Raw genomic sequence first — 16541 nt, forward strand, 5'->3', positions numbered from 1 at the left:
TCGATACATTTTTTGGTTAAGCGATGTACACCATCGTGAAAACAAACTAGAACTGAAGTTGGACCGTTAGTGGGATAGCAAGTCGGAGCGTGAGTGGAGACAAAATATCCAACTTGTAGTCCTACTAAGTGGGACCGCAAATTATCAGCTTTATTACGCTGTTAATTTCTATCATATCGAATGCTTTGCGAAAGTCTACGAAAGCTAGGGCCAATGATCGGTTGTATTCGATAGACTTTTCTATAATCCCTTTTATGCAGCGGAGATGAACGTTGGTGCCAAACTTTTTCCTAAAACCTTCCTGTTTACTAGGTTGGTTTTAATTTACCAAAAATTTAATTTTGTTTCCAGTCTACTTGTTATTATTCTTGTGAATAACCTGTAGAGGTGGTTTAACAGACTTATGAGTCGGTAATTTTCGAGATCTGTTGGATCGCCCTTTTTGTGTAATAAAAGATTTGTGTAGATTTCCTTAAAATCATTTATTCGACATAAATAAAAAAAGCATTTTCTTATAATTATTTTTTCTAATTAAATAGTCAGGAAATATATATAATTTAAGAACTATATTTTACAAAATGATTTCTTCTGGATCGCTAAACAACCCTATTCGCTTAAGAACATCTACCGGTCGCACTGCAAAGTAATACTTATTTTTATCTACAAACTGCGTTAATGTGCACGCCATTGGCAATGCAAGGGCTTTAATATCACCAACTTTCCGCCACATATCCGTGCTAGGTGGAGCGCTTGTTTCTTGATACGCGTATAACTGATAGCTTGCTATTGCCTCATAACTATCAAGATTATATGGCATTTTCCATTGTAGCATAAGACCCGTATCAGTTTTTTTAATAGTTAAATGAGGTTTGGGAAGCAACGGTTTCACTGACGAACTGTTTGCTGGAGGAGGTGTATGTGGTAAAGGCGCGGGGTGTTTTCTAGGAAGAACGGGCCTTAACTGCGAATTACTCGTCGTTTTGGAAGGTATCACTGATACAGCCGACCCGTTTAGCGCTGAAGCTGAAAAAAAAAGTTCGTTTAATATTTTTGTAATAAAACATAATTGAACAATTATTTATAGTATTACAACAAACACAATTTCACTTGGATATGTTATTCGTAATGGGTCAAGTTTTAAACGGCGATATAAGTTTGGAATCAGAGATAAAATACATTTTGTTAACGAAATATAATAATGTTTGACTTACTTATGACACCATTTGGGAAATTGACAAGCAAAGCCTTAGGACCATTCGTATTTGTGTTACTTCCGACCCCACCCTGGGGTAGGACATACATAATTTGCGTAGTAGCTGGCGATGTTACAACACCAGCAGGAAGATTTATGCTATTCTTCATTTGAGCTGAGCTTACTCGAACAGTCTGAGGCGTTACTCCTCGAGGGGGCGCAACCTTTGATCCTACTGGAGAGTTTCCAACGGCGACAGTTTTCTGTTGGTTGGTATTTATCTTAGTTGCGTTTTTAACTTTGGTGACCTGTGCGGGTGATTTCTTTTGTATTAAATTAACATTTTTACTAATCATTTTTACTGATGTGCCTAATTTCGTATTTATCGGTTTTTGCTGTACATTGTTTGTAGCTACTGGTTTGGCCGTTTTTTCATCTTCATCGGTTAAATCAATTACTCCTGGAGCAGATGGCTTTTGAGCTTCGCTAGGTTTTATCCTCAAAGGAAGAACTCGTTTGGCAGTTGCTGGGGAAGTAGGGGTTGCAGCCGTGGGTGATGGACGTGTTTGCAGAGCTTGGGATAATATTGGTGCTGCGGCCGGAGGTGTTTTTCGCTGTGCGACAGGGGTTGTAGGAGTCTAAAAAAGAAAAAAGTATTGCTAGAAATATTATTTAACAAAATATAAATGTAGTAAGTTTTACAAAATACAATAATTAAAAATTAAAGGCATTTTCAGAGTTTTTTTTTAATTTACTATTTTTACTAAGAATAAGCCACAATTTTGCTTTAAAATAGGTTCATTTTTTGACGTTTCGATTTCCACTTCGGAAATCGTTCTCAAAATACGAATTAAACAAATTTTGTTTTTGTTACTTGGTAATAAAAAGTCTTCTAATAGTTTAATTTATCAAAATAAACAATGGCATTTCGGTAAATTTCCGTTTCATAAAATTTAAAATTGATCTTTTTCTTTTCGTTCTTCTTAATGCAAGCAAAATGCCTGTTCAATCTTCGGAAGAAGATTGAACCTTGAATCTTTGAACATTGGATCCTCCGGTAAATGCGACGGACAAAGTCATTAGTAAAGGGTGTTTTTTTAGAGGTATATAAATGTAGATTGGTAACACTTTTTTAATTGTCGGTCATTTTGACAGCTGTCAAGTGATTTATGTTAAGTTGGGTTTGGCATTTCAGCATGAATAGACTTGGCACCTGAACAACGCTTCCAAATTGTACAAATTTATATTGAAAATTGTGGTTCTGTCCGAAATACGTATCGCGTAGTAGGTCCATTTTATGGTCCATTAGAGCAAGAGCAAAATTCCATCGGACTGGTTGAAATCTACATTTGTGCCTCTTCCCAAGAAATCGAATTCTAAGATGTGTAGTGAATATCGCCTTATAAGTTTAATGAGTCACACCCTTAAAGGATTCTTGCGTATTATCCATTCCAGAATGCGAGCAAAATTAGAACACAGCATAAGTAAAACACAGTTCAGTTTTAAATGCGGTTTTGGAACTCGAGAGCCGCTCTTTGCAATACAAGTCTTGATTCAAAAATGTCTGGATCAACAGAAATATGTTTACGACTGTTTTATCGACTATGAGAAAGCATTCGATACTATCAAACATGACAAACTCATAGAACTATTACATCTTACAGGACTTGACACTAAGGACATCCAGATTATAAAAAATCTATATTGGAATCAAACAGCCCACATGAAGAATGGACATATGGTGAGTAAAAACGTAACCATTTCGAGAGGGGTTAGACAGGGCTGTATTCTTTCGCCACTGCTTTTCAACCTGCACACGGAACAAATATTTCTAGAGGCACTGGAAGAGTACAACGAGGGCATCAAGATTAATGTCGTACCAATAAGTAATTTTCGATATGCAGATGATACTGTTATACTGGCCGATAACATCGAAGATTTACAGATGATGCTAAATAGAGTAAATACAGCTGGCAATCAATTTGGACTGAAGATCAATAGAAAGAAAACTAAATTTATGGTGATCAGCAAAAAGAACATTCAATATATCGACTTGAATATTGAAGCCGAACAAATTGAAAGAGTATACCGATTTAAATATCTGGGATATACAGTAAATGATAAGTGGGACCCAGACGTAGAGATTAAAATCCGAATTGAAATAGCAAGATCCAAATTCATCAAAATGAGAAAGCTCTTAAGCAACGGCCACCTAAGCGTTAACCTCCGATGGCGCGCCACGAAATGCTACGTACTCTCTACGCTACTTTACGGAGTTGAAGGGTAGACGTTAACAGCAGCAACTATAAAGAAGTTAGCGGTTCTAGAAAGAAATGTGGCTGTATCGACGCATACTGAGAATACCTTGGACAAACATAGTGACCAATACAGAGGTATTAAGACGAATGGGTAAAGAGGTGGAATTGTTAACAACTGTTAAAAGGAGGAAAGCGTCATACCTGGGCCATGTATTGCGTAATGATAGTACAGTCTGCTACAGCTTATCGTGGAAGGCAAGATTGAAGGTAGAAGAGGTTTGGGCAGAAAGAAGAAATCCTGGTTGAGAAACTTGAGAGAATGCTATAGAGCCATGATTACGGCCTTTTTCAATACCCAATTGAACAACCATGTTGTTCAGCAGCTGTCGTTTCAATAAGACGGCGCAACATGTCACACAGCTCGTGCCACAATTGATTTTTTTAAGGAAACGTTTGGTAACCGAATAGTTTCATGTTTCGGATCATGAATTGGCCTCCAAGATCGTGCGATTTAACATTGCTAGACTATTTTATGTGAATATATGTGAAGGTGCTTGTCTACGCCGATAAGCATTAAACGACTACTTGGAGGACAACAATCGCCGCGTTATTGTCGATATACGACAACAAATATTGGAAAAAGTGATCGAAAATTGGACTTCCAGATTAGACTCGGTCAGAACTAGCCATGAAGGTCGTATGCCCGAAATCATATTTAAATTATAATGCCAAAAGATTATCTTTCAAATAAAGTAAATTTCATGTCAAAATAAACAATGGCATTTCGGTAAATTTCCGTTTCATAAAATTTAAAATTGATCCGTTTTTTTTTCGATCTTAATGCAAGCAAAATGCCTGTTCAATATTCGAAAGAAGATTTATCCTTGAACATTGGATCCCCCGGTAAGTGCGACGGGCAAAGTCACTAGTAAAGGGTGTTTAGAGGTATAGAAATGTAGGTTGGTAACACTTTAAGTCAATTTCATGTCAATATATAAAAATCATCTTTATTTTGTTCCATTTTAAAATTCTAAACCTCTAAAAAAACACCCTTTATTTAAATATTTACATAGGAAATAACCTGTACCCCGCACTTCATATTATATCAATTAGAAAAAACTTTATGGTCTAAATCATTATACCGTAACAATAAGAGTACAGTGACTTAAGTTGTTTTGGTCAAAAATATATAAATATAATTTATAAAAATATAATACCTGTGCTCCTTGAACATTATTAGGTTTTTGAACAATTCTTGGACGATTCGCGTTACTTGCAGCAGTATTTGGAGTAGTAGTTGGTGGTTTATTAGTAGCTGCAGGTACTGTGAACGACTTCCTTTTGTTTGGGTCTTCCGAAACATTTAGTTTAACCTGTAAGCCTACCGACCGTGTAATCTTCAAAGGAACTAACGGTTTCGAAGTACCATGAATACGAATGTCGTTCATGAGTTTTTTATGAACAATATCAAGATCTTTGGCCTGCTTAGAGATCTGTTGAACCTCTTTTCTTAAATTATCTATTATTTGTGCTTGCCTTAATATAATCTGATGTAATTCTCCAGCATCTGATTTATGAATTATTGCTTCACAAATTTTTTGTAGACAAAACTGTTCTAAATCGGACCTGGTTAGTGTTTCCTCTCCTAAATTTTTCTCCTTCATGTATTTTTCAAAAGCGGTAAGCGTTTTGATTTTACGCTTTTTTTCTTCTGGTTTCGCCTTTGTTTTGTCTTTGCTTTTTTCTTTTTCGGGCACGGGGTCTTTTTCAGATCTTTTTAGTTTTTTAGTAGCTCCTGTTTCATTATCATTATCACTATCTGGTAACGGCCGTTTTCCGACGGGAGCAGATTCAGTTGGTTCTTCTAAAATAAATTATGTAAATTTATAATGGTTCCAATAGACTCATACAATAAATTTTATAAATAAAGCACTTAAAAAAAAAAACAAATTGATTCAATGGCAACCTCCAGTAATATTTATTTGTTACAAAGAAGTGAAACATCCACCGTGAGCGTTTTTTAAGTCAACTAGGGTTTCACAGTACATTGCATTATCATTAATGTTGATTCTTTTTGGACCGAAAATCAACCAATAGGCCAATTATGTTTTTTTACTCGAGACAAGTGTATAGACTGGTTTGACAGTTGAAATGTGTACTATGAGTACAAAAAGACTCTCATCTAGGAATTCATCAATTTTTTAGTGGAACTATTCTAATAACTCAAACTAATAACTCAAAAACTTGGACTATTTAGAGATTTGATATCAACAGACAACTTTTTCAGAAAAAAAAGGTACACAAAATGAGATATGCTAAATTAAAATTGGTTAATTTAATAATATGGGGGCTTATTTTCTTCGTTAACCCTTCAGTGGACGCAGCTTGTCTAGAAGACCGGTGGGAGTCAATGACGGTCAATTCTAAAGTCAATCGGTAGCTTTCGAGTTTCTCCGGCTCTGTACCTTCTTTTGATTGGTACATTTATCGACTGTATCATTGCAGTGTTGATGCTCAAACTGTAAATTTTTAATTTGTAAAACCGGTGCAGTGGACCGTGTGCGTCTAGAGAAAAAATAGAATTTTGTGACTTTAAGTAATTGTTTTATAATCAAACTTTATTTTTCAGATGGATTATGAAAGAGCAAAAAAGATTGTTAGCACTTTTTGAAGAAGTTTCAACGGGTGATGATGATGAAAAGGAATCGGGAGATCATGTAGAAGAAAACTTGAAGTAAGTGATACTGGACAGGAAAATGAGGAATTAGATAATGAGGCAGATTTTGCCATTGGTCCATATTTTTTGGGCAAAGATAATAAAACAAAATGGGCTAAGCATATTGCCCATAAGACCGTCAGAAATCGAAGTAAAAATAAAAATATTTTAGGTCTCTTATATCTTGCAGGTGTAAGAAAGGCAAGTCACCTTAGAAAAAGGACGACACTGGTATAGAGGTTTTCCGACTGACAATGAACATCACGAGATTCAGAAATTTACTAAGCTACATGCGAACTGATGATATCAATAACCTGAGTTGAGTTAATATGATTAATAAACTGAGTTAGTTTGGATAAATTAGCGCCAATAAGAGATCGTATTACCAAGTGAAACGAAAATCAGAAAAAATGTTTCTCTCATTCGCAATACGTAACGGTGGACGAAATGTTGGAGGCTTTTAGAGGACGGTGCTCTCGTTCCGTCAGTACATACCAATCAAACCCAATAGATACGGTATAAAAATATTTGCACTGTCTGAGGCGAAGTTATTTTATACCAGTAACATGGAAGTATACGTTGGCAAAAACCAAGGGCGTGGTCCATACTATCTAGACACTAGTACCAAGGCAGTGGCCGAACGAGCCTGTCAACATCTCTACGGATCTAAGAGAAATATTACCACCGACAATTGGTTCACCAGCATTGATCTTGGTGCCTGAAGGAAAATGGTTTAATTCTCTTGGGAATAATAAAAGTAAATAGAAGAGAAATTCCTGTATATTTATCTAACAATCAAGGACGACCTATTGGCTCTAGTACATTTGGGTTTGGTTCAAGAGTAACTGGAAAACCAGAGATCGTATTGGCATATAACAGCACAAAAAGCGTTGTAGTAAAAGATGGCCTATGGTTGTTTTGTACAGCCTTTTAAATGTTCCAGCAATAAATTTCTTTGTTATCTACAATTGCAACATTCCAAATTCCGCAAAGACCAGACGGGAAGTTTTGACAAATTTAGCATTTTTAGCTTTATTTACAACTCACCAGAAGAATCGAAGCCAAAATGTCTATATACCAAGACTATAAGGAGTCGACTAAAGGAGATCTATCATTTAGATGAAGATGTCGTGCCAGTTCAAAGAACTCCGGGAGCAATTGGGAGGTGTGGTGACTGTGGATGGAAATATAATAAAAAAACTAAATATTTTTATTCGATTTGTAAAAATTATCTTTGTTTGGAACATGTAAATCATGTAAATAAACATATGTCATGATCTATGGCTAAGATGGCCTATGGTTGTTTTGTACAGCCTTTTAAATGTTCCAGCAAAAAATTTCTTTGTTATCTACAATTGCAACATTCCAAATTCCGCAAAGACCAGACGAGAAGTTTTGACAAATTTAGAATTTTTAGCTTTATTTACAACCCACCAGAAAAATCGAAGCCAAAATGTCTATATACCAAGATTATAAGGAGTCGACTAAAGGAGATCTGTCATTTAGATGAAGATGTCGTGCCAGTTCAAAGAACTCTGGGAGCAATTGGGAGGTGTGGTGACTGTGGATGGAAATAGAATCAAAAAACTAAATATTTTTATTCGATTTGTAAAAATTATCTTTATTTGGAACATGTAAATTATGTAAATAAACATATGTCATGATCTAATTTTAAATTAATTTTAATTTGTTTAGTAAAAAGAGAATAAATCAAACTATTACAAAAATTGTGGACTTTTTTTGTGCTACGTAAATAAACATTCTAAATAAACGAAATATGTCAATAATAATAAATAATGTTAAAAAAACTACAAACAATAGATTGAAATTTAAACAAAATGTATCCAGAGGACTATTTTTATGACCGGTGTAGTAGACCGTGTGCGACTACTGATACACAAAATTAAACTGCGTCTACTGAAAAGTTAAGACGTATACTAATAACCTATGGAAAAAAATTATTAAAACGCTGCTACGTTAATTAACAACATTAAATGCTAAAATTAACCAATCTTTTATAAGAAAAGTCAAAGTTTTTACAAAACTTTAAGCAAACAAAATGATTAAAAATTGTTTAAACAGAAGTGTTGTAATCAAAGAGTACTTTGCGTTCGTCTAGAGTAAAAGGAATGGGGGTAGCCGATTGAAGGGGCAGCCGCTCTCTTAAAAAAATTAGACACGGTTTCAAAACAGAGCGATCGGAGAAAAAAATGACATATCTCGGGCTCTACTGAACTAAATTGGCATATTCTTTTTTAAACTGGTGTAAGACATTGCTCTGGGATTAAAATAATAAAATTTATCGTATTTTCACTGCAAAATTATCCAAAACAAAGCAGTTAATGACTACGAGATGTACAAACCCGCAAAAATGGCAAAAAAAATATTCGGCAAACTAGTTAAAAAACACAACTGTCAGAAAAAAAGGTCCTACGGCCCTTAGGAGCCAAGATTTTTTTAATCTGTAACGTCAATTAACAACACAAGGGCTGAAATTAACCAATCTTTTATGAGAAAAAAAAGTTTTTAATGAAATTTTCAGCAAACAAAATGATTGATAATTCAGTAGTGTTGCAATCAAAGAGTACTTTGCGTTCTGTGTAGAGTACCAAGAGTAGGGGTAGCCAACTGAAGGGCCAGCGGCGCACTCCAAAAACTCACAACACGGTTTCAAAATAGCGCGCGGAAAAAATAAATAATAACATTGCACATATCTTCATTTCAAAATTATCTAAAACAAATCAGCTATTGACTATGGGATGTACAAACCTTTTCTTAAGTCGCTTTTTATTGTTATTTATTTATTTAAAATATAAATATAATAAATTAATGTTATTTAAAACATTATTAAATTGTTATTTATTTTTAACAATTTTTTCATATACTCTTATTAAATTTGAACAAATCAGCTTTTTATTATAAAAAAATTATTTTCAAAAAATCGTATACATAATATTATATTATAAGAAATTATTATAATATAATATCTTCTTAAATATCTTATATGTGGTTTCGACACCGTATTTATGTATATAGTGGTCGGGAAAATCAGCGAGCTACGAAATTAATAATTAAAAAACAATCGGTTGCTATAAAGCTATTGTTAAAAAATCTTCGGGATTTTATAAAATGGCGTTTTAGGTTTAATCTGACGATTCCTAAACTTAAAATTATTAATTTTTCACTGAGGTATCGAATCTTGAAAATGGCTATTTTCGCGCTTTTGAAGATATATTGTTTATAAGCAACGCCAGTTATAAACAATTCCCTCAAGTATAAAATTTAAATTTAATATATACATATATAAATATCATCCCTTTAATTATAGATAGGAATAATTGCGAAGTCAAGGAATAAAAAAAAAAAAAATCAATTGAAGAAAGTTAAAATTAACCAAGATAATGGTTACTTCCGGTATAAACGGAAGTGCTAGATGGTTCAAGATATTTTAACTTCAAAGTGAAGGTCATAAAACATAACTGCTATTTTTTTCAAATATTTTTATACATTTAGATGCATGGTATTTAATAACAAATTCATACATTAGCTTGTACTACTCACAGTATTTTCGTTTTTATTAAATTTTGTGAAATTTTTGAAAACTGTTTATGAAAGTAGATAATCTAATCTTTATTATAAAATAACTTTTATGCAGTATGGATGAGTAAAGAGTAACTAATAGCATTTATTTATATTGAAAATTATACAAACAATTGGATTAATTTTGATTGATGTCCTAGAAGGGTAATGTTTTAACAAATGGTTCAATATTGAGTATTTACTTTCCTCTGGCAAATTCTTAACCACCGCTATTACAAAAATCAGTTGAATTATAAAAATAAAGAAATCGCAAATCGTAAAAAAAAAATGGAGTAAAATATGAAAACTAAACCAGCCAAAACGAGTTAAGAAGTGACAGCTGTCAAATAGTTTGGTAAGGTTATTTGGAGAGGGGAAAGAGCGTGAAATAGCGTCACATATAACTACCAGAATCGGTCTGAAATACTATGTAGTTTTTGAAATTTTGGTTTTGGCCAACTTTTTATGTAAAATGCCACTCCGTGCGTTGATTCTGAAATGTTTATAGTTTTTTTATATAACAGAATTAGCCAAAAATACCACAAAGGCAATTTTATTACATAAAGTTTATGGAAACAGAGGAGCAATCGAAACAGGAACGAGCGTTTTAATGTATTTGGAGGAATTATCAAAAAAACAACCAGGACTGGAAATAGTTTTTGTTTCCGGATAACTGCATCGGACAACAAAAAAATAGGTATGTAAAAACCTAAAAAATTTACCAAATAAATGCTCATTATCATTATTTTATTTTCAAGTTTCTCATCGCAATGTATATCTACGCAGTAGAGCACTTTCAAATTAGTTCAATAACACATAAATTTTTAATACGTGGGTCATACTCAGAATGAAGCTGATTTAATCCACAGCATTATTGAAAAAAAATCGCTAGCTAAGAAACCTGGACCCATTTATACTCCCAAAATGTATATTTCTAAAATTCTTGAGGCCACAAAAAGGAAATAAAATAGATGTGAAATAAATCAGTTTTTAAAGTTTTTTTTTTGACGTTAAGACAGTATCAGATAATATGGGTCTCAATATCAATAAAAATACCGACGGAAAAATTTTAAAATTAACCCTCGTAAGACGGTACTAGATTCTTACGTAAACAACTGTGCGGGGGTGGATTTGCACCTCATCCGTATATCCATTTTTTTTAATCGTATACATCGGGAAATTTATTTGAAAGATAATTAGAATTTGTTTATTATACTATGAAACATAATTTTACAAAGTACTTATTTGCTCATTACAAAAAAAATAATTATCGTTTGCAAGACAAACACATGAAATTTTTAACAGAGTGAGCAATACAAACAAAGATTTTACACACAATATAATAATGCCGGGACTTTTGGTCTTTCAGGCTTATAGGTGTCTTTCAGGTGTTATTTCAGGATTATAGGTGTCTTTTCTTCACCAACATTATCATCAAAATGTTCCGTTCACAAATCGTGGGGTACATTTGTACCTCACAGTCACTTTTCCAAAAAAACACGTAAACGCAATGAGTTTTAAATTTATTGGATGGAAACATTATTCTAAGACCCTAATTGGTACACAAGTAGATATGGAAGATGAAATGAGTACTAACTACGTAGAAGAGAATGAAGTAGAGAATAGAGTAGAAGCTCCAACCATAGAGGAAGGTCTCGAAGCTATTAAGGCCCAGAAAAACAATAAATCCTCGGGAGTTGACGAAATACCAGCAGAATTGTATAAGGTATGTGGCGACCATCTAGCAAGTCACAAAAACTACCGTGGAATTTCTCTACTATGTACAGCATATAAAGTCCTCACGTATAATATAAACCAGCTGCTCCAACCACTAGCAGAAAATATTATTGGAGAGTATCAGACGGGCTTCCGACGGGGAAGATCGACACTATATCAAATATTTACAGTCAAACAGATCTTGAGTAAATCATGGGAACATGACATTGATGTTCACAACGTGTTTGTAGATTTCAAACAGGCATACGACTCAGTCAAAAGGAACAAACTCTACAATATATTGGCTGAATTGGCAATACCATACAAGCTAATTAGACTCATTAAAGCCACAATGGATGAAACTCAGGCATGTGTACGAATACAAAACCACCGGACAGACTTTTTCAAAATTTCGCAGGGATTAAAGCAGGGAGATGGGCTGGCTCCAATTTTGTTTAACCTGGCACTGGAGTATGCGGTTAAGCAAATGCAAACTGGACGAGGAAACCTACTGACCAACAGAACGGTTTAACTGGCCGCTTATGCCGATAATATTAATATTATGAGTAGAACATCAACAGGAGCACAAGAAACATACGCAGAGTTAAAAACGCAAAAATGCAGACGAGAAGAAACACAGTCCCACAAAACATTATACATGAAGATGACATTGAAACAACTGGAAAATTTACATAACTGGGAGTAGAGATATATGCCTATGGATCAGAAGATGGAGAAATCCAGAAGAGAATAACGCAGGCAAACAGAGCTTATTTCGCCCTCTCCCATATATTTCGGTATAAAAATGTCCACCGAAATACAAAGATGAGAATCTATAAAATCCTAATTCGACCAATAGCATGCTATGACAATGAAGCATGGGTCCTGAAAGAAACATCCAAAAGCAAACTCGACACATTCGAAAGGAAAGTACTGAGGAGAATACTATGAGCTGTGAGAGAAAACGGAATCTTCAGAAGTCGAGACAATGAGTTTTATCAACTTTATAAGGAAGCACCACTGTCAGACTTCATTAGAATACAAAGATTGCAGTGGGCCGGACATGTGATAAGAATGGGAGAGGACAGGCTACCAAAAAGAGCACTGAATGCTAGAATGCAGGAAAAGAGACCGGTTGGAAAGCCAAGAAAGCGCTGGTAAGACACAGGAAACAGCGACGCACAAGCCTTTTTAGGAGTCCGTGTATGGAGAAGATCAGCCACAGACAAGAAAGGGTGGGGGCAAAAGATAAAGGAAGCCAAGGCTCAATTTGGGCTCTAGTGCCGTAGAAGAAGAAGAAGATCCTAATCTTTAAAACCTATAACATGAAATTTCGGTTTTGAGGTATGGCAATAAATGTGAGGCATTTAAAATATGCCTAAAAAACCCCGAAATTAAACTTTCACATTACAATCGATCTAAAACGTTTAAAACTGCTCCTTTTTGATTACACACGAACGTTTTTCGAAACTAGATAATTTTAACTACAATTTCACTTAATACTGCCTTCGTGGAGACCTTTCTCATGACGTTTCATTGTTTTAACTTTAAAAGTTTAAATTCTGCGTTTTTAGACATATTTCAAATGCCTCATATTTGTTACCAAAACTCCAAATCGTTATTTCATATTCTCAGTTTTGAAGATTAGGCTCCAACAATGGAAATTCCATAGTGACCGGCCAATGGAAGTGACAAATTTTATTGATCTCATAAGAATCGTAAAAAATGACAAAAATTGCGCAATGTTTATTTATTTAACACCTTTATAAAAACCGACTTTATTATACAAATTACGTATTTTGACTTTTGTCGATAGGACACTCCGATCAGAAATTTTATTTAAAATTGATTCCGCGCGCGTAACTAACATTCAAAATAGCCGGTCGCTTCAAGCGTTGTTTCTGAGAGAACTGTTCATTTTACAGAAAAAATGCTAATTAACATTTTTATTCAGAATTATCTCAGCTACATTTTTTATTTGAAACATTTTTTTCTACGGCGTACATATTCTTGGTGAATCGATCCCCACCCCCCCTACGATGGAGCGTTTTAGGGGGAAGCCTGGGGTAAAAGTGGTAAACTTTTTGCAGTCTCAAAATTGACATTTTCAGCAAAATTCAGCTTGTTCGTATGATTTTTGACGACTGGACGAAGTAAAGGGTCCACAATTTAAAAAAGGAGAAGTAAATTTTGTAACACTTTTGTTACAAAACAAGCTACAAATAAGAAGAATGGTATGAGTAAATTTTATCCAAAGAAAAAGGGGCAAACTAGACTTCAGAAATGTTATTATCACAAAAGCCTACAGCAAAAAAATTCAGTTATATATACAGTGTGTAAAAGTCAAATGGAATAAATTCATTATTTAGGTTACTGTACATATTTATAAAAAATCCCGAAATACGTCAAATTTAAATTATAACTTGACATTCTTTAACGTGAAAATGCAACCCCTACCTTCAACCCCCTTAGAATGACAGATACAACCCCCAATTTTTAAAATAGGAAGTATAGGCTTGTGATATATCATTTGAAAGGTCTTTTCATTCTCCATTCAAAAATGTTGTCGCTTTTAAGTTTATTAAGATTAATTAAGATAAAATAAATTAAAATCATGTGGTTACCGAAATTCGCTACAATACAATCAAAAATTAAAAGTAATGCAAAACGTAATAAAATGTAGAACACGAAAAAGAACTATGAATGTTAATGAAGTAGATGTTCAAAATGTTCACCGCGAACGTCTTGGCAACATCAAAATCTCAAATAAAACTGTCTTCTAACATTATTTAACATAACAGGCGTGATCGACCTAATCGCAAGCGTTATTCGTTCTTTTAAGTCATTTAAATCAGAAGGTTTAGTTTTGTACACATGGCTCTTCACACATCCCCATAAAAAGAAATCTAATAATGTAAGATCAGGTGATCGCGCTGGCCATTCAATCGATCCTCACCTCCCTATCCACCGATTGGGAAATATTGTATCGAGGTACTGCCGGACATTAAGTTGGTAATGTGGTGGTGCTCCATCCTGCTGAAACCATATCGTATTCGCTGGAACTTGAGGGTTTCCTGGATCAGGATATAAATTTGCCAACGTTGGAATGACATAATTTTGAAGTAGTGCCAAATAATTGTTGCCATTCAAGTTGCCCTCAATGAAAAAGGGACCAATGATATTGTTTCCTACAATCCCTGCACAAACATTAACCTTTTGAGGGTATTGAGTGTGTTCTTCTCTCATCCAGTGAGGATTTTCCGTGGCCCAGTAGCGGCAATTTTGCCGATTAGCATGACCGTTAAGTGAAAAAGTACACTTATCAGAAAACATAATGTCTTCTAATTGGATAATATTGTTATCCAACATGTCCATCATTTGCTCACAAAAAAAAGTTCTATCAAAATCGTCTTCCATGAGCTCCTGAGTAGGTATCATCTTATAGGGATGCAATTTATTTTCTTTTAATATGTTTACTATCGATGTATGGCTAGCATTGAATGTAGTGGATGCCTGTCTACTCGATGTATGTGGATTTTCCTGAAACTCAAGCAACACATCTAATTTGAGTTCATCACTCAGTGCATTGGCAGCTGCTTTTTTTATCTGCCTTACATGACCAAACTCGCGAAACTGCTTCTCTATTTTACTTATTGTTCCTTGGGATATAGGCGGTAAATTAGGAAATTTCTCATGAAATAGGCGAGTTACTTCCTGTTGTGTTCGGGTGTTATCTCGGTAACCAATCATTTGTAAAACTGTTATTTTATGCATTTCCGTTAATCTAACCATTTTTCAGAATTGAATTGAACGAACTTTTTACTTAAATTAAAATACTGACAACTTAAATAAAACAATTTACTAATGCGTGTTAAAATAACGTTGCCACGGAAATTCTTTTAATGGTTACCACCTAAAAACCACATTGCTATGGTTTTTGTTCACTTTCTCATTATCAAGACCTAAACGGGAAATAAGTTTTGAGTATATTTTAGCGAATTTCGGTAACCACATGATTTTAATTTATTTTATCTTAATTAATCTTAATAAACTTGAAAGCGACAACATTTTTGAATGGAGAATGAAAAGACCTTTCAAACGATATATCACAAGCCTATACTTCCTATTTTAAAAATTGGGGGTTGTACCTGTCATTTTAAGGGGGTTGAAGATAGAGGTTGCATTTTCACGTTAAAGAATGTCAAGTTATAATTTAAATTTGACGTGTTTCGGGATTTTTTATAAATATGTACAGTAACCTAAATAATGAATTTATTCCATTTGGCTTTTACACACTGTATAATAATATGAAGAGATTTAAGGAGTTTATTAAATGCTGGCCTTATCCCAGCATTTCATAAACCCTATTTTAAAAGTATTTTACAATAATTACCAGCAATTAATTATTTTGTTTTATTTTTTAACTGTTTCTTGTTTAGAATCATAAGTATCTCTTGCTTGCATAAGTCGTATTACTCCTGTCATTTCTGTCATATTTTTATATTTTAAGAATCACTATGCTTTAACGGATCACTTCATTTCACCAAAGTTAAATAAAAAGAGACTGAAATGAATGTATCCGATTCAAATTATTCATTTTTTCCGATAAAACAAAGTCACAACTTCAAATTTCACTTTCAATTTTATTCAAAGAAAAACCATCATTACCTCATACTATTCTTTGCATATTATATAGGCTTACACTAAAATTGAATAGTAATTGGTTAATTATACTCTTAGCAACAAATAAAATTAAAAACACTTTTTCCTTTTGTGCGTCTCCTGTAAAATGTACTGATTTGCAGTTACGTCGATATTCTACTGGAGCAGCGACATGGAAAAATTGTTTATAAATAAAATTTAATAATGTTTATAAATAACATTTATTTATTATAATTATATTTTAAATAAATAAATAAATAACAATAAAAAGTGACTTGCAAGTTAAAAACAATTTAATATTTCAAAAGCACGAAAACAGCCATTTTCAAGACTCGATAACTCAGTGAAAAATTAATAATTTAAAGTTTAGCAATCGCCAGATTAAACCTAAAACTCCAGTTTATAACATCCCGAAGAG

The 16541-nt window shown here is 33.7% G+C and overlaps 1 protein-coding gene across 2 annotated transcripts in view; it reads right to left on the reverse strand.

Annotated features, from left to right (window-relative positions):
• Positions 1 to 452: 452 nt before the first annotated feature.
• The window catches only part of LOC140443282 (uncharacterized), a 53849-nt gene continuing 37760 nt past the window's right edge, over positions 453 to 16541 (reverse strand). For both annotated transcript variants that reach the window (XM_072534436.1, XM_072534437.1), the window contains exons 4-6: positions 4668 to 5314; positions 1212 to 1830; positions 453 to 1023 (exon numbers count right to left, since the gene is read on the reverse strand). In XM_072534436.1, the coding sequence (XP_072390537.1) occupies positions 572 to 1023; positions 1212 to 1830; positions 4668 to 5314 (1718 nt within the window). In that variant the 3' untranslated portion in view covers positions 453 to 571. The remainder of the gene's footprint in view (positions 1024 to 1211; positions 1831 to 4667; positions 5315 to 16541) is intronic.

The sequence above is a fragment of the Diabrotica undecimpunctata genome, chromosome 6 (genome assembly GCF_040954645.1).
Source record: "Diabrotica undecimpunctata isolate CICGRU chromosome 6, icDiaUnde3, whole genome shotgun sequence".
NCBI lineage: Eukaryota > Metazoa > Arthropoda > Insecta > Coleoptera > Chrysomelidae > Diabrotica > Diabrotica undecimpunctata.